This window comes from Azolla caroliniana, unplaced genomic scaffold, assembly GCF_043228905.1.
Source record: "Azolla caroliniana isolate FFs.n. ecotype wild unplaced genomic scaffold, voAzoCaro1.0.p SCAF_53, whole genome shotgun sequence".
Taxonomy (NCBI): Eukaryota; Viridiplantae; Streptophyta; class Polypodiopsida; order Salviniales; family Salviniaceae; genus Azolla; species Azolla caroliniana.
The window spans coordinates 73,358-97,120 of NW_028230488.1; the positions used below are offsets into that span (position 1 = coordinate 73,358).

Genomic DNA, 23,763 nt, shown 5'->3' on the forward strand with positions numbered 1-23,763 from the left:
GCTGCTCACTCACTCGTGGACATTAATTCATTCATTATTCATATATCTATGTACATATATCATCATCATCAAAATCATCATCATCATCTCTGTGTGGTCGGTCGGTCACGCAGACCAAAATACATGAACATACATATGTACATACATTCTTCATTTCTTTCTTATCTATCTAGTATCTAGTCAAGGGAGTTATTAAGAAGTTTTACAAGAGAACCATTTCGAATGCAAGTGGGCGGGCAATCACACACAAGAATCAACCAAACTCGTTAGTGCGGCTCTTTTATTGACACAACTATCAATAATTATTGACATAAAAGAGTTGATAGTTGTGTCAATAATTATTGACACAACTATCAACTCTTTTATGCATGGACAACAATTGGGGCAACCACAAAGGAGTCCATCCATCTCCCCATAACAATAGAACATGATGGATGTCCTATGTTGGTGGTGATGCAACATCCACATCTAACAACACTTGTGATGCATTATCGACCTCGAGAGCTCACCAATGACACTTTGGAGGCAATTTTAGTAATGACAAATAGTGTTTCACTCTTTGCGCTCATATACAACACTACTACTAGCCCATCCAATGACAAAGCTTGGTATGCCCGATCGATAACATTTGCTCCAACTCTCCTTGCGTCAACTCCCAGATGACAAGAAATCAAAGCTCAAGTTTATCATTTGGACACGAAACAGGTGTCTCCAAACTATCATCGTGATCCTCTCCAATAAGATCCTTTGAGGAAATCATGGTGTCCTTGATTTGGGGATGGTGACTATGTGAACAGACATTCAAACATATGGCAAACTAACCACTTGTTTCAATATCTTACTTGGGTGTTATACAAAAGCGCATCGTATGCATGCATGTGTAGGTGGAAACTCGTTGACATTGTGGACTAGGAAATGGGTGGGATGATCCAATATATATCAAAGAATGCATAGCGCGTGGGGTGTTGGAACAAAGAATATGTGAATCAGTATCTTGGCTTGTGAGATTTCAAACCTCCAACGCCTATGTTAGAAACAAGATGCTTCAAATTATTGAGCAAGGAACGATATATAACGTAAAATAACAACCAAGCAAGCAAGGATACACAGGTATGAATGAATGTATGATTTATCTTGAGCTTTTTAAGATATATTGTGTGCCTATAAGAGATTTGTTGAAGTTGGGGAGATATTTACAAGGGACACAATTGCATGCGAAGGAATTTAAGGGGAGATTGTGGAACATTCAAAAGCTAAAACATGGTGGCGAATAATGTGTCTTGTTGAAAGGAAAGTAGGGCAAGACAATCAAAGTGTTATCATAAACTCAAAGTCACGAAGATACACATGGCAAACATTTGGTGTTTGGCAATGCCTCTTATTAAATTTTGAAGGTGAAACTCCATCATGGGTTGTCTCTAATTAGTAGAAGATATTCTCTTAAAAAATCATTTGCATTGGGTAGGAGACATAGGAGTGAGAGGAAGTGAATTGTTGGAGGTGATTGTCAACGAAGTATGCCATGATCCACACAAAATGCCCAACCATGGGCATCACATCGAAAAGTTGACTAGTTGAGAGTGAAGCACACCTTTGGTGAGCATTGTGAAAATCTTACCATGTTCATCTATGTGGAAGAGGATAGAAGTTGGGACTGGTGGATATGTAGCCAAGAGTCGGTTGAACAATTTATCAATGACGCAACCATCTAATTAAGGTTAACCCTCCAAGGTGGTTATTTATCGGGGGGCTTCAAAAGGAAGTTTTGAACCTAATGAGCTTGACCCAACTCTAGGGACACAATTATCAATCAAGTTGTTGGTTGTCAACATACAACATTGGGTATAAGAGCATATCAATTTGTTGTTCAATGGAACTTCAAGGTAAAAGTGCGAGAGATGTGTGATGAGGGGTAGTTCAAAAAGCTCATGGTAATAAGCAAGAGGAACAACAAAATGTTTGTTGTTGTCCTCATTCCATTTTGTCCACATATTCCGGGAGTGTGCCATTGAGCTTGAACCAATAATTGGCCATAAAAACAATTGGCATTGAAGCTTTGGATGAAAATAATTAGAGCTTGAGTTTCACAATGTGAAGATGAGGATGACAATTGTCGGTGGAGGGGTCCGTCAATGAGAGGAACGTCCTTAAGCAAAAAATTTACTAATGTAGGTTCCAAATGATGAAAAACAATGTGTTAGGCGTGATGCTTGCAAGTGGGGTTGTGGTTTGTGTCTTATTTGCAGAAATGGGTGTCAAGGACGTGTAATCTTGACTCACAACATGTGGGATGTTGAGTGAAATGAATATGAAGCCCTCCATAGAAAATACGATCTAGCCTTTTCTGTTATTAACCGTTCGGTTGTAGCAAGGAGTGCGGGCGACTTTGTGATATAGTAGATAATGTAATAGTCAAAGAAGATATTCTAAGCACACACACAGAGAGAGAGAGAGAGAGAGAGAGAGAGAGAGAGAGAGAGAGAGAGAGACTCAAGAAGTTTTCATTAAAATGAAAGGAAAGACCTTATGCAGCAAACTAGTTTCGCTCGCTTAGACCTCATCAGTGCAAAAGGTCATGGAAATACAAATGGTGGTTTATATAGGATGTTGAGAATGGGGAAGGGAGGAGAAAGAGGGAAAGTATAATCATAGTGAGTGGGGTGTAATAAGAGTGTAAATAGATGGAAGGCTGTAAGGATTTAAGGTGGAAGATCTTGATGATAGGGGGGGTGGTGATAAAGGGGGAAATGAGTTGGTGATAGGAAGATTGATAGGGTGATAAGACAGATGAGTGAGTGGGATATGGTGATAAGGGGAAATGAATGAGTGATAGGGTATGTAATTATAAGTAAGTAAATATAAGATGGTGAGAAGGTGAAAATTAAGGAAGGGAATAAGAAGGGAAAGGAAGGAAAATCGTGGCGGATCGGGGAGAGCTGGAAGCACAGGAAGCTGAGGAGTTGTTCGACCGACTAGGGGTAAAACTCTCCCTCACTACGGCTTACAATCCGGAGGCGAACGGGAAAGTGGAACGTGGTCACGGGTCTATCGTGAAGGCATTAGTACGTGCTTGTGAAGGGCAGGTCGGGAATTGGCCGCGGCTCCTCCCTTACGCACTATGGGCGGACCGAACTACGCACAGTTCGACTACGGGGTTCATGCCGACAAAACTGATGTACGGGCAGAAGCCTATCATGTCGGTAGAGCGGACGATCTCTTCGTGGGCGGCGGTAGACTGGAAGGACGAGATAAGCCGGGAGGAGCTGTTGGCGGCGCCAATTCGACAGCTCGAGCGGAGGCTAGAGGACGTACAGAGGGTGAAGGAGAAGCTGCGTGCGGCGAGGGAACGAAACAAGTTCCGGTTCAACCAGACGCACCGGCTACGACCCAAGAAGATCGAGGAAGGCGATTGGGTGCTGGTTTACGACAGCAGCCTCGATAACCAGCATAAGGCGAAGCGTAAATTTGCAAGGAGGTGGTTCGGGCCTTATACGGTGACGAGCGCGAACGGCAACGACACGTATCACCTCCCAGAACTCGACGGAACACGCTTAGCGGTGCTGGTGGCCGGGAAGCGGATCAAGGCGTTCAAGAAGCGGAATGAAGATGAGCCGGAGCGAGGAGAGCGACGACGATCGGTTGGGGCCCGGCGAAGAATCGGACAACGACGGATGACGAGCCGGCTTTCTCCCGTATCTACCTGCCTCTGGAGCAGACCGGTGGATGCGCGGTTTGATGGGGGTGGATTTCGGCACCGCCTTGACTCCCCTTGCTCGTGGAAGTCCCGGAAATGCTATCGGCACGCTCATTGTGCCTTCGTTCCTGCTCTTGCCGGCCGCTTCCATTGCGTGCCGACCCACCTCTTCCCCCACGCCCACGGGGTCTATCAGCCTCCATGTACAGCATCCGACTGTCCGATTGAGTGGTCCGAGACTCACTCACGTGGTTTTCTTCGACCATCATCATCGATTGCAAGTCGAAGAAGGACGGTGGTTTCTCCCAGGTACAGATCGTTGTCCGCATCGGCCTGTACCTTTTCGCTAGACCACCAAGGCAGATTTGTACCATCTCGTGTTCATCCACTGTCACGTTGATAGACCCGAGTGCGTCACAAATCTCTTTTACTTTGGTGGTATAGTCCGTGACCGACATGTCTCTCTGTCGGATGTTGTTCAGCTCTTGCCGGAGTTGCAACTTACGGGTTGTGGTACTTGCGGCGAAAACCTTACGCAGATTTTCCCAGGCTTCCTTCGGCGTCTTTGCATCCCTAATGTAGCCGAGCATCTGGTCATGCACAAAGGACGCGAGGCAGTACAGTACTCGGCTCGCTCCTTGCTCCCATACCCGAAAGTCCTTGTGTGCAGGTTCTGGCGCTACTTCATTCGTTCCTTCCACAAAACTCCAATACCCATGCCCCAGTAGGTACTGATGCATTTTGTATGACCAGGACGCGTAGTTGGTCCGGTCGAGTTTCTCTGTGGGAATCGAACTTGCCATAACTCTGTCCATGTCTTTTTCTGTCTACTGTTCTTACGACCTGTTAGGGTTTGCTCTTCGAAAATAAATGTCGATTGCAGAGGTTCTCAACCCTCTCGATCTAATACCATGTAGAAGATCACTTGCGGAAGCGATAGAAAGAACAGAGAAAATAGAAGATACATAGAGTGAGAGAGTACACGGGAGAGACAGAGAGAGCAGAACGTAAAACTATATTCAAAATTATATCAACACTCTGTACATACAACACGCTCATCAACGCTATTTATACAAGTCCTCATGGGACTGACAGAAGTACCGTGTACTTCAATGCTCACACGAGCATCTAACACTCACTCCAAGACAATAACTACCTAGTAATACCGTAGATTACTAGGCTTCCGGTTACTGATGGATCCGGTTAACCGGCTCCCATGCTTATCGGCTTTTTGCTCACCGGCATACGAATCCGGCTCCGGTTGAGCTTGCCGCTCAACAATTTCCTCGTAAACAGGATCCAGTTCTTCTGTTTTCATGTTTACTTCTTCTTAAGAAAGACCTGATTCTTCTGTCTTCCAATGACGTTGATTTGTAAAGACATTTATCCTGATTTAGAAGCTACCTAGATTCAAAGTTCAAACTTTGATTTCTGGAATGTTTGTTTGAAAGACAACAGGTTATTTTGCCATTTACTCACGTTTTTTGTTTCTGGAACAACGTTTTAGTAAGTTAAATCATCTTGACAAATTGCAAGTATATAAGGGTGAATGGAACTCTATTTCCGATTTCCTTTCAAAGTATTTAGTGGTATTGCAAGCTAAATCAATCTTTTTCTCTTTCCCTTTGTTTTATGTTTAGATTTGGGCATGCTACTTCCGACCAACTGCTTCATGCAACTAGCTTTCTTGCATTATTGGTTGTGGTGAACAATACCATCAGATATCCATAATGTACATAAGTGGGGTTTCTTTCAAATTTATGCAATAGTTTGAGCTTATACCGTTTACACACCTACTTTGTCTTATAAATGGCTACAGAAAAGTAATGAATCTTAAAAAATCCTCTAGGTTTCTTACGAAGCCAAATCAGCATCCTTGGCTAGGCCTAAAGAGTTTTTCCATCTGGCTGTAACTCCTTTATTTCACATCCATGTCATTCATTGCTCTTTTTAGTAATTTCCCAACTAAGTTAAACTAAATCAAACATACCATACCATACCAAATTAAACCAAATCAAACATACTATAGCATACCAAACCAAATTAAACTAAATCAAACATACCATACCATAGCAAATTAAACCAAATCAAACATACTATAGCATACCATACCAAATTAAACTAAATCAAACATACCATACCATACCATAGCAAATTAAACCAAATCAAACATACTATAGCATACCATACAACTAAATCAAACATACCATACCATAGCAAATTAAACCAAATCAAACATACTATAGCATACCATACAACTAAATCAAACATACCATACCATACCAACTTAAACCAAATCAAACATACTATAGCATACCAAACCAAATTAAACTAAATCAAACATACCATACCATAAGTGGGGTTTCTTTCAAATTTATGCAATAGTTTGAGCTTATACCGTTTACACACCTACTTTGTCTTATAAATGGCTACAGAAAAGTAATGAATCTTAAAAAATCCTCTAGGTTTCTTACGAAGCCAAATCAGCATCCTTGGCTAGGCCTAAAGAGTTTTTCCATCTGGCTGTAACTCCTTTATTTCACATCCATGTCATTCATTGCTCTTTTTAGTAATTTCCCGACTAAGTTGAATCTGCTTTAACCTCTTTATGTAAATGCCATTTCTCCTTATCATCATTCATTTGCTCCACCTACAAATAAATTTGATATCATTCAGGAACACACGCTCAAATGCAATGAACAAGATGATATAAATCCACGGGGGATCATAGAACTCTTCATATGAGAAATAAAAACAGGCAACAAAAAACACATCTTTACTAGTTCAGACAATGGTAGCACATACCCAAGCACTTAACGGTTTCTTACGATGCAATGTATCATACACACACGTGTATGATGGAACAACCATGTAACTTGATCTTAGTAGAACTTTCTAGGGTTTCCAAATTTCTACCCAAGTGCAAGTGACACATCACTAACAAGCATATACATAAGGTAGCAATGCACATTCTGCTAATGCATTAAAACGATATTGTTCTGTGAAAATGGAGTACCTGAAGCTTGCCGATGCCCCTGAGTGTGCTTTCATATGCAATGACTGAGTAAGCAAAAGCATATCCAAGATAATCAAGGACAAACGAGTCTGACACGTCTCGCTGTCAATATGATATGCAAGCATGGCATATTTTAGTCCATAAGTATTTCCCTTTGTTTCTAATTCTTATTGGCTAGAATTTACCTGCCACCTTGGGACGGGCAGCTTTGAGCTGAAGTGTGACGAAATAGCATTAGCAAGTCCGAGATTTCCTTCACTATTTTCAAAATCAATAGGATTTACTTTGTGTGGCATAGTTGAAGAACCAACTTCACCAGCTTTGACACGCTACACAATCCAAAAGCAGAAAATTAAGTCGCGGGTTTAATGTACCATAGAGGCCTTTAACTACAGTAATAGGATGAAATTAGAGAAGCAATTTCAAATATATAGTCATATGCCCTGAAGGGTATAATATTAAAGGATAATTATATACCTGCTTCAAATAGCCTATAGAGATGTAGCTGCAGATATCCCTATGAAAAGCAAGAAGAATATTGTTGAACCGTGAAATAGAATCGAACAGTTCTGCAATGTCATCATGTGGTTCAATCTGGCAAATACAACGTGGAATTAAGTCAAGCAAAAGAGACTGAATCTTCGTAGAAGACACTTGAACTAAATGCTTAACAAAAGCTTCTAGACCTGAGCGACAAAAGGATTGAAATCCAAGCCTAGCGAGGAGACAAAAGCTTCTGCAATAACTTCCCACTTAACGTTAGGATATGCAACAACATGAGCATTGTAATTCCCATCGGCTCCTGCAATCTTTCCTCGAAACTTGGTGGCAGAAATTTTCAGATATTGTTGCTCGAGCCTGTAACAAATGTTTGCCATCTCTTTTCCAAGAGTAGTAGGCGATGCAGGCTGTTACATGCATTGAAAAAATATTACACGCTTGTATAAACCATTATATAAATCACGTTACTTTTAATTATACTATTATACATTATTCATAATCTGTGGGAAGCAACAGCTTCCACACACCCCAACTGTATGAGTGAGAGTCAGCATTCTTTACAAGTCAGAATAAAATCAATTTCACACAGGTAGTACTACTTCTCAAATGTCAACTTCAGGTGCATCGGTTGTTTACCTGACCATGTGTTCGAGAGAGCATTGCTATGTCACTATACTCACGAGGAAGTGAACGAAGCGACTCGATAAGTTCTGCCATAATTGGGAGAAGTATTATGTGTACAGAATGTTGCAACATCAATCCACGTGCTAGATTATTGATCTCCTCTGATGTACATGCAAAAGGTATGAACTCCAACACCTAGTGCCACAGGCAGAGGACACATTAATTAGATTTCGGAAAACATTATGAGCGACCCTTGATACAGAGGCAAAACGGAAGAATCGACCATGTATTTGCTCAATTAGTGCATATAATTCTCAATGATAGAACAAGGGCATTTGAGGAGTAAGCAAAAAGTCAGGCATATTTTGATCTTAAAATTCCTTCCATCAAAGAGAAATGTACTTTTTCTTGGAGTCAACCTTGACGCTACTACCATGTACCTTCTCAAGTTCAGGATGTGAGCGGCATTTGTCCTTTAAGACATACTCGACGGCCTTTACATCATGATTGGTAACTCTTTCAACACCCTTGACAGCACGGGCATCAGCCAGGCTGAAATTCAAAGCGATACTCTCCAAAAATAGTCGAGCATCTTCACTAAATAAAGGCACTTGTTCAACTTCAGGAATTTGAGACAGCTTCAATAGCCACTGCACCTGCAAGATTTGCTATGCCAACACTCTAAATGATCCCACAACACACAAACTATCTGATAGATGACCAAATAATATTGTTGTTTATTTTCAATATTATTTTCATGCATATGTCTCAGACCTTGATAGAATTGCAAATGCAGGAAAATAAGTAGTTAATGTGTGTATTTCTGTGTTTAACTATGTATTTTATATCGCATACATCTTTGCGTGCGTATTGTGTATATGTATGTGTGTGTATTATGTATATGTATATGTATATGTATATGTAGATGTAGATGTAGATGTAGATGTATATGTATACACATTCACATATATGTACATATGTGTCTACAATATTGTGATGTATTGAAAGAGCCAGAAGAAAGGTGAGGAATATCAAACCTCGACAAGCACTCGGTAACGGATCAAACCGTACTGACTCAGATAGGACCTTAGCTTCTTCAGCTGCTGCCCACCGTAGCACCCATCCAGAGGCGAGATTGCCGTCAATTCGAAGACCTCTGACTCTTCTATTGCACTCTCCATACTAGAACAAACAGTCTGCGAGAGAAGTTCAGGAATGAATTTAAAACATCCGGATGAAGTTTCCATTGAATATACAAATACATTGTATGCATATGCATATGCATATACATTGTATGCACATACATCGTACACATACATCATACACATACATTATATATTATATGCATATACATTGTATGCATATGCATATACATTGTATGCATATGCATATACATTGTATGCATATGCATATGCATATACATTGTATGCATATGCATATGCATATACATTGTATGCACATACATCATCCACATACATCATAAAAATACATTATATATTATATGCATATACATTGTATGCATATGCATAGACATTGTATGCATATGCATATACATTGTATGCATATGCATATACATTGTATGCATATGCATAGACGTTGTATGCATATGCATATACATTGTATGCATATGCAGCATAGACATTGTATGCATATGCAGCATAGACATTGTATGCATATGCATATACATTGTATGCACATGCATATGCATATACATTGTATGCACATACATCATACACATACATTATATATTATATGCATAGACATTGTATGCATATGGATATGCATATAATATATATGTATATGCATATGCATATACATTGTATGCACATACATCATACACATACATTATATATTATATGCATAGACATTGTATGCATATGGATATACATTGTATGTATATGCATATGCATATACATATATATTATATGCATATACATTGTATGCACATACATCATACACATACATCATACACATACATTATATACATATGCATATACATATATATTATATGCATATAGATTGTATGCATATGCATATACATTGTATGCATATGCATATACATTGTATGCATATGCATATACATTGTATGCATATGCATATGCATATACATTGTATGCATATGCATATGCATATACATTGTATGCATATGCATATGCATATACATTGTATGCATATGCATATACATTGTATGCATATGCATATACATTGTATGCATATGCATACACATATATATTATATGCATATACATTGTACACATACATCATACACATACATCATACACATACATCATACACATACATCATACACATACATCATACACATATATCATACACATACATCATACACATATATCATACACATACATTATATACATATGCATATACATATATATTATATGCATATAGATTGTATGCATATGCATATACATTGTATGCACATACATCATACACATACATCATACACATACATTATATACATATGCATATACATATATATTATATGCATATAGATTGTATGCATATGCATATAGATTGTATGCATATGCATATACATATATATTATATGCACATGCATACACATTGTATGCACATGCATATATATTATATGCACATGCATACACATTGTATGCACATGCATACACATTGTATGCACATGCATACACATTGTATGCACATGCATACACATTGTATGCACATGCATACACATTGTATGCACATGCATACACATTGTATGCACATGCATACACATTGTATGCACATGCATACACATTGTATGCACATGCATACACATTGTATGCACATGCATCATACGCATACATCATACATCATATATATGTTTATTTATTTAATTATTTACATCACAACATGAAGAATAAATATATTGACCTTGAGGGAGGTGATTATGTGTGCTTTGGAAGGTTCAGAGGAAGCGGCGGTTAGGCAGAAGGAACTTCTGTATCTTCGCATGTGGATGCGTTGGGGAGGAGAAGGAAGAGGTAGCCGGGGGGAGCATGGAGGAGTCCTGCTGCTGGAAGCATGCGGAGATGGGCCAACGAAGAAGGATGCCAACGCTCTGGCATCAGAGGCCCAAGGCATTTTGAAGAAGAAGAAGAAGAAGAAGAAGAAGACAGTGTGTGTGTCTGTGTCTCTGTCTATGTTTGCTGTTGAGTGAAGAAGAAGAAGAAGTAGATGGTTTTGTGAAAGTTTTTGAGTGTTTGGAAATGGATATTTGAAATTTTAAAATGTTCTCTCTAGCAAGTATTGGATCATTGATCTACTTTGGACGCAACTTGCCAAGCAAAGCAACAACGTGGACGACAACCTCAGTTATGTGCAAGAGAGAGATTACATTTTCAAATGGATCTCCTGCCCCACGACCATTTATCTTGATACTTCAATATCAATGGATGTTGGAAATGTGTGATCAATTTTCGTAAAACAACTTTTGGGCAATCGTCTCCACATTTTAAAGAGATCAAATTGAGTTGCCATTATGTGTTGTCCTTGCCCCAAACCTCATTATGAGGGGTCAAATCATGAACAAAGTGCATTAGGAACTTGCTTGAATTTCATATTCACAAGGATGTCTAAGGTGGGGCCAAATGGCATAGTCATTGATAAGTGTTGGGCATCGTATAATGTTATATTTAATGTGGTTGCAAGAGACCGTCAATGTTTGATTGTTGCAAATGGGCATGGCTCGCAAACACATTATCGCCATTTGTTGTGTCAGTTCCACGCAAAAAAAAATCATGGGGTCCCACTTGTTGCCCAAAATAAGTGTTGGCGAGAGAAACCGCCTTTTATCAATGGATGTGTCTGATGCTAGTGCGGGTTTCACTATCAAGTACACTACCTTGAGACAAATAATGAACTGATCTAATGCTGATCTTGTGCATGTCTTAATCAAGGATAGTGAAACCCGCACTAGCATCAGAGGGATCGTCATAATATAGTACATGCAATGACAAAAAATATTCAAAATGTTTTTGGTCTTTAACTTTGGAGATTTTGGTCTCCAAAATCAAACCTTAGAAACTTTTTGTGGTTGGCAATGTGTGGAATTTGAAGTTTTAAGTATTTTCAAAACACGTTTTTAGTTTTTTTGTGGTTGAAATTTATATTAATTGTTATTTTGGTAGTGGAAATTTTAATGTTTTGATGACAAAGGTTGTCAGAATCGGGCTATGGGAAACTCCCGTACTCTTTTAGATAAAGATCTAATAGTGCAAATTGCACTTGGCCTCTGAAATGCGCCCTACACCGTTGTGACCGTGATTCCCTCACCAAGCCTTATTATCAGTTGGATGCAAATAAACACCAGCCTTCTACATACAAACATACATATACTTTATGAGCCCGCCGAATCCCACGGAAACTAGAGATTGTGAGTTACATACATATGTAGAAACCTCTAATTGTGTCATGTGGCCAAAAGACCCTTTTGCTCATCCAACAAGTGAACGGTGTTCCCATTAGTCGGTCCTATGAAAGAGTTGCGAGTAATTTCACAAGTTTTCTCACTCTTTCTCTATATGTGTGCATGTGCATGCATGTGTGGATGCATGTCTGTCTCAGGGTATGTTAGGGTTTTTATGTAGTTTTTATGCCAAGGGTTTTGTTTATGATGAAACTAGGTGTCGCGTCGTGACATATCTGGATGATCGTGATGGCCACATACACAGAAGCATTAATTAGATGTTTTTGATCCTTGCCCCGATGACACAATGACTCACCTTTGTTTGTTTACACAGTACATTGTCATATAACAATTATCCCCATATTTGCAATCCTATTCTAAAAGCGTGAACATCATGGTTGGTTTTGACACATTGAATCCTTTCTTCTTCTTCTTTTTAATAACAAGCTCCTCCCCCTTCTTCGCAATGTGTTGTTTAATTAGCAAACGATTAGCACACATGTGGTTAGGCCGCCATAAAACTCTGCATGGTTTACAATTGTTTTTATTACGATCTTCGAAGGATTTATTTGAATGTATTCCTTTGTCTTTACACATATAGATTGTTCACCTTTCATGTTGGCAATGCGCAAACAAAAGAGAGGTATTTGGCTTGACTCAGAGTCACATGGAAGTTCGAGAAACATGTCTTTCACATAGCGAATTCTTGTGGTATTGAATTGAAGGTATTGCCAACCCAATCCAACCAGCCCGTATCCTACCGAATTGAACCATATCATAGTGAATTAAGCCTAATTAAACCAAACCATACTAAATTAAACCAAATCAATCCAATTCAACCAACCCAATACGAATTCTTGTGGTATTGAATTGAAGGTGTTGCCAACCCAATCCAACCAACCCAATATCCTACCAAATTGAACCATATCATAGTGAATTAAGCATAATTAAACCATATCATACCAAATCAAACATACTATACCATACCATACCAAATTAAACCAAATCAAACATACTATAGCATACCAAACCAAATTAAACTAAATCAAACATACCATACCATACCAAATTAAACCAAATCAAACATACTATAGCATACCAAACCAAATTAAACTAAATCAAACATACCATACCATACCAAATTAAACCAAATCAAACATACTATAGCATACCAAACCAAATTAATCTAAATCAAACATACCATACCATACCAAACCAAATTAAACTAAATCAAACATACCATACCATACCAAATTAAACCAAATCAAACATACTATAGCATACCAAACCAAATTAAACTAAATCAAACATACCATACCATACCAAATTAAACTAAATCAAACATACCATACCATACCAAATTAAACTAAATCAAATATACCATACCATAGCAAATTAAACCAAATCAAACATACTATAGCATACCATACCAAATTAAACTAAATCAAACATACCATACCATACCATAGCAAATTAAACCAAATCAAACATACTATAGCATACCATACAACTAAATCAAACATACCATAGCATACCATACAACTAAATCAAACATACCATACCATACCAACTTAAACCAAATCAAACATACTATAGCATACCAAACCAAATTAAACTAAATCAAACATACCATACCATACCAAATTAAACCAAATCAAACATACTATAGCATACCAAACCAAATTAAATTAAATCAAACATACCATACCATACCAAATTAAACTAAATCAAACATACCATACCATACCAAATTAAACCAAATCAAACATACCATACCATACCAAATTATGACGATCCCTCTGATGCTAGTGCGGGTAAGATAAGGATTTTAGTATTTCTCTTAAGGCTATTGAGGGCTAAGAGAAGGTGGTATGGGGGTTTAACATACTTAATTTTAGTGTTTAGTAGTTGTTCTTGTAGGATACTATTGTATTTTTCAATAAGGGTTTCTAAGGGAAGGTATTTAGATGGAGGGTTCCAGCTGGGGTTAGGTAATTTGAAGGGATTCGGTGGGGTAGTATCATTATTTTTAAAGAAGTGTCTAAGGCGTAGTGATCTACTAAGGTTGGTATATTCTTTAAGGATATTTTGAGGGGAGGGTGGGGGGGGGGGGGGAAGGGGGGGGTGTATTTTAGTCCTAAGTTTAATAATTGTGTTTCGTTTTTACTAAGTGTGTAAGCGGACAAGTTATGTAGACTAAGACTAGTACGAGGGGTATAAGCTAAAGGTTTCCAAAATTTAGTCCTAGGTCTATTCCTGCGGGTTTTCTTAGAGGTAGGGTAAAACATGAATTTTTTATTATTAGTATTCCCCAACCACATAAAAGTGTCAGGGGTTGAGGTTTGTCTATTGAGAAGGTAGAAGATTCGTTTTCTAGGATGTATGGCGTGTCTAAAGTGTCTATTCACACGTTTAGCACACCGTGTTAGACGTATTTTGGTCGGGCTATGGGAGGGTTTGAGGAGGGGGTATGTGAATGATTTTGAGTATTATGGTGTCTATTATGAGGCCTATGATTTATGTGGGGATATGATGTAGTAATATTTTTTGGAGGGGGAGGGGTAGTGTTAACATTATTAAAAGGATAGGGCGTGGTATTAATTTTTGGAGGGGGGAGGGTATTATGTATTAAGAAAGAAGGGGGAGGGTTAATAGAGGAATTAGAGAAATATGGGGGAGGGATAATAGAGGAAGTAGGGGGAAGGGTATGAGTAAAATGCGGGGGAGGAGTATACGAAAAATTAGTGTAAATAGGTGGAGGGGAATATGTGCAATTTGAAGAAACGAAAGAGATGGAGATCCCATTAGATAATCGACTGTGCTTGCACCCCCTTTTGGGTTCCAACATGTCAAAGCATCTTATCCAGGCCATTGTGACAAGCCATTATATATCACAAGTCCATGCGCGCTTCCCAAGGCTAGAAAGTGTTTTCCATATTCAATTATAGCACTCATATCTTGAACTTTTCTCTTTAGACCAACCTCTTCTGCCATAGCTTCTCCATAGCCAGCCTCGTCGGTGTTAAATATAGTTGTTTGTTCATCCTTGGTTCGTGCATTAAAATCTCCTAATAGTATTATATCCCCCATAGTAGCAAATCTTATGATATCATCATATAGTGTTCGATATGGTGATTCACCTAGAGGTGCAAACCTTGAATAGGCAGGTGGAAAGTAGCAAATTGCAATATATAGCTCCCTAAGATCCCCTCTTTTTATGCATATCCACATGTAGCGTGCATCCACATCCTTATGTACAACATGCACTCTACCATGGAGCTCCTCTTTGTATAGCATAGCCACTCCTCCCGAACCTCTAGTGCTTCCTCATTTCTTCCTTTAGTGCTATTTCAATATCTTCTCTAATAAGGTTGATCTCTTGCGCAATCAAATGGCGTAAAAGATCATGTTTCCCATTTTCGACATCGAATGGAATGTCGGATGGGGCCTGCATTCTAGGTTCCTTATGCGCCCTTCTGACGCTATTCAGGTCCCGTCCTTTTCGTCTATGATATCTTCTTGTGGTCTTCAATAGATTTGGACCCTCGTCATGCGTGTTAAGATCCATCTTTTCAGTGTCTGTCCCTTCGGACTCTATGGTGTCAGATGTTGAGGGCAGAAAGAATAGAAATTACTACGGGGCAGAAAGAATACAGGAACAGAGTTGGCAGAAGATACAGGAAATCAAATTTGGAAGAGAACGCACAAGATCAGGCATTGCAGAAAACACAGAGGACAGACATTTCAAAAAAGACAGACAGAGTCAGAACCCTAAACGCAAACCCAAAACCCTAAACGCAGAGCATAAACCCTACACTCGGGAGAGAAGAGAGAGAAAGAGAGAGAGAGAGAGAGAGAGAGAGAGAGAGAGAGTGAGCCGAAGAGGATGTTGTCTCTGTTGTAACCGCCACCTGTGGCGAAGACAGTGAACAAGAGGTCGTTGCCTCTGTGTTCATCTATTGTATATTGTAATATAGTGATAGTTTGCAGTCTGTGGACTGCCGTGGTTTTTCCCGCGTTTGGGTTTTCCACGTAAACATCCTATGTACTCTTCTCTTTACTGTGTCGTGCATACATTACCCATTTTTCTGTGTTTGATCCTAGACTCGGTTGTGGCCGAGCGTTGTTTTCGGGAGCGTGTAGTCCTTACATTGTTCTAGGTAGAGACATCAATGTGGGTAGCATAGTTTTCTTCACAGGTATAAAAATATTTTGCTTCTCATACAGGTTAGTGTCAAGGTTACTCTACTCAACTTTTTTGTTACACAAGAAGGACTTGAAGAGCAACTTCTAGGACAGGTTGTGACAAAAGAACGACCAGATCTTGCTGAAATGAAGAATCATCTAACTATTTCCAATGCAAATATGAAACGGGAACTTAAAGAGATTGAGTCACAAATTCTTCATCTTTTGTCAAAAGCACAAGTTAGTGTCCTCTAAAAATCTGTGACAGGCTTTTCAGTTATTCAATTTTTTAATATTTAATAAGTAATCTATTGATAGCATGATAATGAAATTTCATATCTATGCATAATTATTTTCAGGGAAACATTCTGGATGATGAAGTCCTTATCAATACTCTTGCTCAGTCAAAGGTAACATCAAATGTTATCAAAATAAAGGTTGCAGAAGCTGAGAAAACAGAAATAGCCATTGATGAAACAAGAGAGGCATGTATTATTGCTCAATATTATGCTCTAAATGGAATCCCAAAATTGTTAGCGCTGTTGAAATCTATCTGTTTTTGTCTTACAGGGTTACCGTAAAGTCGCAACAAGAGCATCACAATTGTTCTTTTGTATATCAGATTTGGTTTCTGTTGATCCCATGTATCAATATAGCCTAACTTGGTTCATATCATTGTTCAATCGAGCTATGGATGGTGCTACGCAAGCATCAATAATAGAGAAGAGAGTGCAAAATTTAAATGAGTATTTTACATATTTGCTTTATGTGAATGTGTGCCGGTCGCTCTTTGAAAAGCATAAGTTGATGTTCTCTCTAATGCTATGTATCAAGATTTTACAGGTTTGAGCATCTCCTATATTTCCACTACTGTCTATGTGTCTTTTCCCAGAACCTATTTTGCTTCATGTTGAAAATGGGAATTGTAAAGAAAGATATATTAATAACTATTTCCCAATCTTACTGAGACACCATAGGATAAAATGCTTTCATGGGGGCAAACATGCAACACAGGCCATTTTTTCCATGTTAAGTAGCTTGAGAGTTCTAGATTTCAAGCTGTAGAATCAGGCACCCTTTTCATACTATACCTATGTAATCCGTTTTTACTTAGACCATTGCCGTCATTCCAGTGTTAATTTCCTAGCTGTAGGAAGATATTTTCCAAAGTTTTGAGTTTATTTCAAATCTTTTCCATTTTCCCAGTGTAATAACAGCTTTGTAGTCAATGTTTGGTGTTCTAATTAGATTGAGGATGTTGGTGGTACTAGCAACCACATGCTCTACTAGTGAAATAGTCAAAATGAGACAATAGTATTAGATAAAATTTCTGGATTGGACTCAAAAGGCCATTTTGGCATTGTAAAAAACTTTAATAAAAGCTTGCTTTCTTTCTTTCCATCCTCACTCCATAGATGTAACTGATTGCTGTAAAGAACCTAACTCTCGTAGAGTGCGTAGTGTGTGTGTGAGAGTGGGTGTGTGAGCAAGAGAAGGAATCAGAGAAAATAAGCATAAATAATCAAATACACAATAGGGGGATGACAGCTTATGCACTGAAGAGAAAACTATATTAATCAACTAAAGATCAACTAAACACAATGCGTCAAGAGGGTTTTATATACAAATCCTCAAGTGATTGTTGGGAATCTAATCAAGATATCCACTCGAGTGTCTTATATTCGTGGACCACATTTACACGTGACAACTAACTAGACATCACAATCTAGTTCTTCGTGTAACTACATAGTTCACACAGATTACAATAAAGTGTGTTTTTCTTCATAAGCACATGTTCAGACAAGTTGAGCTTGATTCTCAAAAATTGCTAATAATTACTGGATTCACTTCATTGTTTGCAATAGATGCAGAAGGCAATGTGACCGCGCCATTGTTTTTTAGCTAATAAGATGCAGCTTCTTTTTTGATATAGGAAAAGGGATGTGTAGATCCTGTTGAGTGGCGGTTCTTGCTCGCAGGAGCCACATCATCTACAATGTCACAGCCTAACCCTGCTCCAGAATGGCTGACTGACAAGGTATTTAAGAAATATTGTGATCTTTCTCTTGAACATGTTTGTATGTTTGTTAAGCATCTTACCAGAAGTTTGGTTCTGCAGTCATGGATTGAGATATTACAGCTTAGCCAGTCAAAGAATCTCAAAGGTTTTGAGCAGCATTTTATTGAAAACATATCACATTATAAAAGGATTTTTGATAGCTCAGAAGCTCATCAAGAACCACTTCCAGAAGACTGGAATAACAAATTAAACAAACTGCAAAAATTGCTCATACTTCGGTGTATCCGTGTTGATAAGGCACTTCTGGGAATACAGGTACTGACTAGCCTTGATTCATTTGTTAATCTTGATTCATTGGTTTAGGTATCCATCAATGGAATGGTTAAGCTACCGAATCTTCTCTACATATATTTCATACTAATTTGAAAATAATAACCAAATGTTTTCTATAGGATTTTGTATCGGAAAACCTAGGTCAGCGCTTTATCGAGCCACCTGCATTTGACCTTGCTGGATGTTATAAAGATGGGTCTCCTTCATCACCGCTCATTTTTGTGCTTTCTTCTGGAGCTGATCCCATGGCTGATCTCCTGAAGCTAGCAGAAGACCTTCGGTTTACTAAGAAATTTGAGAAGGTATTGAATCCATAGAACTCCCTTTGTTTAAAATACATGTTATGGAGAAACTCAGTTTGGGCAAGCTGGTGGCAGATGATTACAAATATAGAAACCCAGTTCTCTCTTAAAATGCTTACATATCATTGCTTTTTCTGTGTTTTATTCCTAGGTTTCTCTTGGACAAGGTCAAGGACCCAAAGCAGAAAAGCTTCTTGAACTAGGGATGGATCGTGGCATGTGGGTATGCCTTCAGAATTGTCACTTGTCACAATCATGGATGCCTGCTCTTGAGCGTATTGTTGATAACATCGATCCAGAAAAGGTAGTACTATAGAATTCAGATTTTTCTTTGAACCAGATTTGAGAATTTCTTTGTTCTTACTTTTAATATTTCATGTTTATACACTCAGGTGCATAAAGACTTTCGGCTCTGGTTAACCAGCATGCCTAGTCCTGATTTCCCTGTTTCAATTCTTCAAAATGGTGTAAAAATGACTTTGGAACCTCCAAAGGGTTTGAAGTCAAACCTAGCGCGGTCATACATGAGATATACTGACAAGGTCCTGAATGACTGTGCCAAACCAGATGTATGGAAGAAGTTTTTGTTTGCGACATGTTTATTCCATGCTGTTATTCAAGAAAGAAGGAAATTTGGTGCTTTAGGATGGAATATAAGGTATGAATTCACAGATGGAGATCTAGCTGTTTGCCAGACTCAAATTCGGATGTTTCTAAACGAATACAACGAAATTCCGTATAAGGTAGTTTCCTACACTATTTATCCTGATTCGCCATAGCAAGAGAAATTTTTGTTTTGTCATTGATTGGATGTGTCGATATTCAGGTTATCCGGTTTCTTTGTGGAGAAATCAACTATGGTGGTCGTGTCACGGATGATAAGGATAGGCGACTTATGAATAATCTGCTTCTCAAGTTTATTATTCCAGAGGTTTTCTACTGTCTCTTATCACACAAGCAAAGAAATGTCTTTATATAATTAGTCTTACAGACAAAGAAGCAATCTTGACATTCAATTTACTTAACTCTGATGCAGATTATAGTTGAAACAAAACACAGCTTCAGTGAGTCTGGAGTATATATTATCCCTGATGCAACAAATGTCAATGGATTTGCCGCATACATTAAAGAGCTTCCACTGGCGCCAAAGCCAGAGATATTTGGTCTTCATGAGAATGCTGACATCACATGTGATCAAAATGAATCATATGATGTTTTTAACACATTATTATCATTTCAACCAAGAGAAAGAGCGACTGGAACAGGTGGCATGTCACGAGAGGAGACCATTGAGAAGTCATGCCAGGATATTCTTGCTAAGCTACCCCCTATATATGATGTTGAAGATGTTCTACGCAAATATCCAACAATGTATACAGAGAGTATGAACACAGTTCTGACACAAGAATGCATCAGATACAATGGCTTGCTCAATGTCATGCGGGTCTCCTTGAGAGAAGTACTAAAAGCACTGAAGGGGTTAGTGATGATGTCTCCTGACTTGGAAATGCTTTGCACTAGCATCTTCAACAATCAGGTTATCACCACTCTCAATATGTATGTTTAGTTTATTCACAATAGTCGTTTGCCGCATGGAAATGACCTTAATTATATTAAAATTTTCAGGTTCCAGACCTTTGGGCAAGCAAAGCCTATCCATCATTAAAGCCACTTGCTTCATGGGTGATAGATCTCCTTCAGAGAACAGAATTCATACAAGAATGGATAGATAAGGGGGCCCCTGCTGTATACTGGATATCTGGGTTCTTTTTCCCTCAGGTAGGACTTCAGTATTACGTTCAGTATTATGTTCAAAAAACAATAAATGAAATGTTTCGTGACCTACACAAGTGTACTCAACAATGTCAATTTGACGCCTAAGAGTAAATGGGAACCTTGTTTTCAGGCCTTCTTGACAGGAACCCTTCAGAATTTTGCAAGAAAGTATAGATATCCCATCGATACTGTTGGCTTTGATTTCATCGTTGAAGATAGTCAAACAGCTAAAACAATCCAAAAACCACCTGAAGATGGATGTTATATCCGAGGTTTATTTCTTGAAGGATGTCGTTGGGATTATCAAGAACATATGTTGACAGAGTCTAGACCAAAGGAATTATATAGTGAGCTCCCGATTATGTGGCTAAAGCCTGTGCAGTTCAGAAAACCTCCAGAGAGCGGTATCTATGAATGTCCTGTTTACAAGACATTATTACGTGCAGGTCTCTCTCTCTCTCTCTCTCTCTCTCTCTCTCTCTCTCTCTCTCTCTTAAAAGAAGCTAATATATCTTTCTCTCTCTCAAAATATAGCTAACAAGTAAAATTATTCTTGTAACTTCTCTTTTTGTATTTGTGTGAATGTTAAAAATGTTACCATGTGCAGGAACTTTGTCAACAACTGGTCATTCAACAAACTTTGTGATGTATTTGGAATTGCCGACTGATAAGCCCCAATCACATTGGATAAATCGTGGAGTCGGCCTCTTTACATCGCTTGCATACTAATACAATGAGGCAATCTCTACCATTTCCATTCTATGGAGGACGATTTCAAGAGGTTTTTAAATGGTTGTATTACAACTTTTCGTGCTTGACATTTCAAGAGCCAACTTCTATTTTAAAGTCATCTTTTTTATAAATGGGATTCTTCAAAAAATAGAGCTTGGGGATTGGATTTCTCAACGTACTTGCAGCAAAATCAAAAGCATTGGAATTCGCAAATGGTGTTTCAAGAGTATTTACAGAGTCTACAATAGACGACATGCAATGTTTGTTGAAGTTTGGAAAAGGGTAAGTTGAGAGATAAATATCGCTTTTCTCCGAGTTCGGATAAAGGATGTAATCATCAACAATCTATGCGTTATTAAGCTTTGTACATGTTGAGGTGCCTCTATAGATTTACATTCTCATGCAAACTTTTCCCATATGGCATTCGTTATTGCGATGTATTTCGAGTAAAAACATTGTAACTTCTTGGTTGGGGAAACTAGTGAAGTATATTGCATATAGTGAGATTCCGCTACATATGCATGGGTTTCCAAACACGTGAAAAATACACTTTGTAATATTTTCAAATTTACAAAGGGTATTTTCAAATATTACAAAAAGTATTTTTCACATTGCCCTTCATACCATACCATACCAAATTAAACCAAATCAAACATACTATAGCATACCAAACCAAATTAAACTAAATCAAACATACCATACCATACCATACCAAATTAAACCAAATCAAACATACTATAGCATACCAAACCAAATTAAACTAAATCAAACATACCATACCATACCAAATTAAACCAAATCAAACATACTATAGCATACCAAACCAAATTAAACTAAATCAAACATACCATACCATACCAAACCAAATTAAACTAAATCAAACATACCATACCATACCAAATTAAACCAAATCAAACATACCTGTAGGCAACAAGAACTTAAATGTTGAACGTCTGTTAAATTAATGGGTAAACCAATAATGCTGATATTAACAAAACTTGTCTATTAAATGCAAAAAAGGGATCTATGAAAAGCTGATTACAGATGTAATCTGGCTACGGATTAAAATCGTTGAAAGCGCCCTCAACTAATGGTAAGCTATGTAGGAGACATGTGGGGTGTACATGAGAGAGATCTAAAAACTCTTACATGGGAGAGCTCACTCTAATCCTTTGGAAATCTGGAGCCTAGTAAAATTATTACTGTTTGCTGTTTTCCCCAATGGATCCAGAGAGAGTACTTTCAAAAAATTTAAGATTCCAGTCATCTTACATGCTGGACACATGAACACACACTGATTGTACTTGATGTTTAATAGAACTATGTGTGAGGGTTTATTGAGACTCAGGGTACACCCCCCATTATTGTGCCTATTCTCCAGACATGAGACCCTTCCTTTACGATTAACTATTGCATTATCATCGGTTGCATAAAAACTTGGCATTATCATCTGTTTCTCAGGTTTCCTACATATACCATTTTCCCTTCATAGACCAAAACATTTAACTGTTGATCATTTCGTTAACTAAAACTTATTATGGTAAAAATTCAACTTCAAAGGAAAACGCTATATTGTTGTTTTGTGGACTTCAAGAAAGCCTTTGACACTATACCAGGGAGTGAGCTTGGGAAAAGAATGATAGAGATAAGAATGTCATTAGTGTATAGAGCAGTTGTAGCACAATTGTATGAGCAAGTTGCCAATTGAAAATGGATAGTAGTTTCTCAAACTACTTTTTGAGCAAAATAGGGGTCAAAGCAAGGGTGTCCACTCTCTCCCACACTCTTTGGTCTATGCATCGATATCCCACTAGTAACCTATATGAGCAAGTTAAGTGCAAATTGAAAGTAGATAGTGGTTTGCCAAACTACGTTTTGAGCATCATGGGTATCAAGCAAGGGTATCCATTCTCTCTTACACTCTTTGGTCTATACATCGTTAAAATTGAAAAAATAGTAAAGTAAGGTTGCAAAAGAAAAAGAATCGGATGGCCTAAAACTCATACATGAGCTCTCCTATATGCTAATGATGTTTTTGTAAAGAACTAGAAGACAGAATGACAGTTTTCTGAAATATCTAAAGGTAGAGATATAGAAACTAAAACAATTATGGGGTTTAACACATAGGAGGGATTAAAGAAGTAGAAGTATTTTTACAAAA

The 23,763-nt window shown here is 38.2% G+C and overlaps 1 protein-coding gene across 1 annotated transcript; it reads left to right on the top strand.

Moving 5' to 3' along the window:
* The first annotated feature begins 15,860 nt into the window (after positions 1-15,860).
* LOC147849467 (uncharacterized) lies at positions 15,861-22,102 on the top strand. Its single transcript, XM_087337501.1, has 14 exons — positions 15,861-16,016; positions 16,482-16,679; positions 16,799-16,924; positions 17,010-17,282; positions 18,373-18,477; positions 18,559-18,774; positions 18,912-19,094; positions 19,246-19,398; positions 19,487-19,837; positions 19,921-20,025; positions 20,131-20,631; positions 20,721-20,873; positions 21,001-21,316; positions 21,478-22,102. Exons 1-14 carry the CDS (start codon positions 15,861-15,863, stop codon positions 21,597-21,599), a joined length of 2,958 nt encoding a protein of 985 aa, XP_087193627.1. The 3' UTR covers positions 21,600-22,102.
* The last annotated feature ends 1,661 nt before the right edge of the window (positions 22,103-23,763 follow it).

Excerpts from the sequence above, each read along its gene's own strand:
- LOC147849467 (XM_087337501.1), top strand. The coding sequence starts at position 15,861 with ATGTTGAGGGCAGAAAGAATAGAAATTACTACGGGGCAGAAAGAATAC. Across the intron at positions 16,017-16,481 it reads TTTCAAAAAAGACAGACAGA|GTTAGTGTCAAGGTTACTCT; the intron begins GTCAGAACCCTA and ends CTTCTCATACAG. Across the intron at positions 16,680-16,798 it reads ATCTTTTGTCAAAAGCACAA|GGAAACATTCTGGATGATGA; the intron begins GTTAGTGTCCTC and ends AATTATTTTCAG.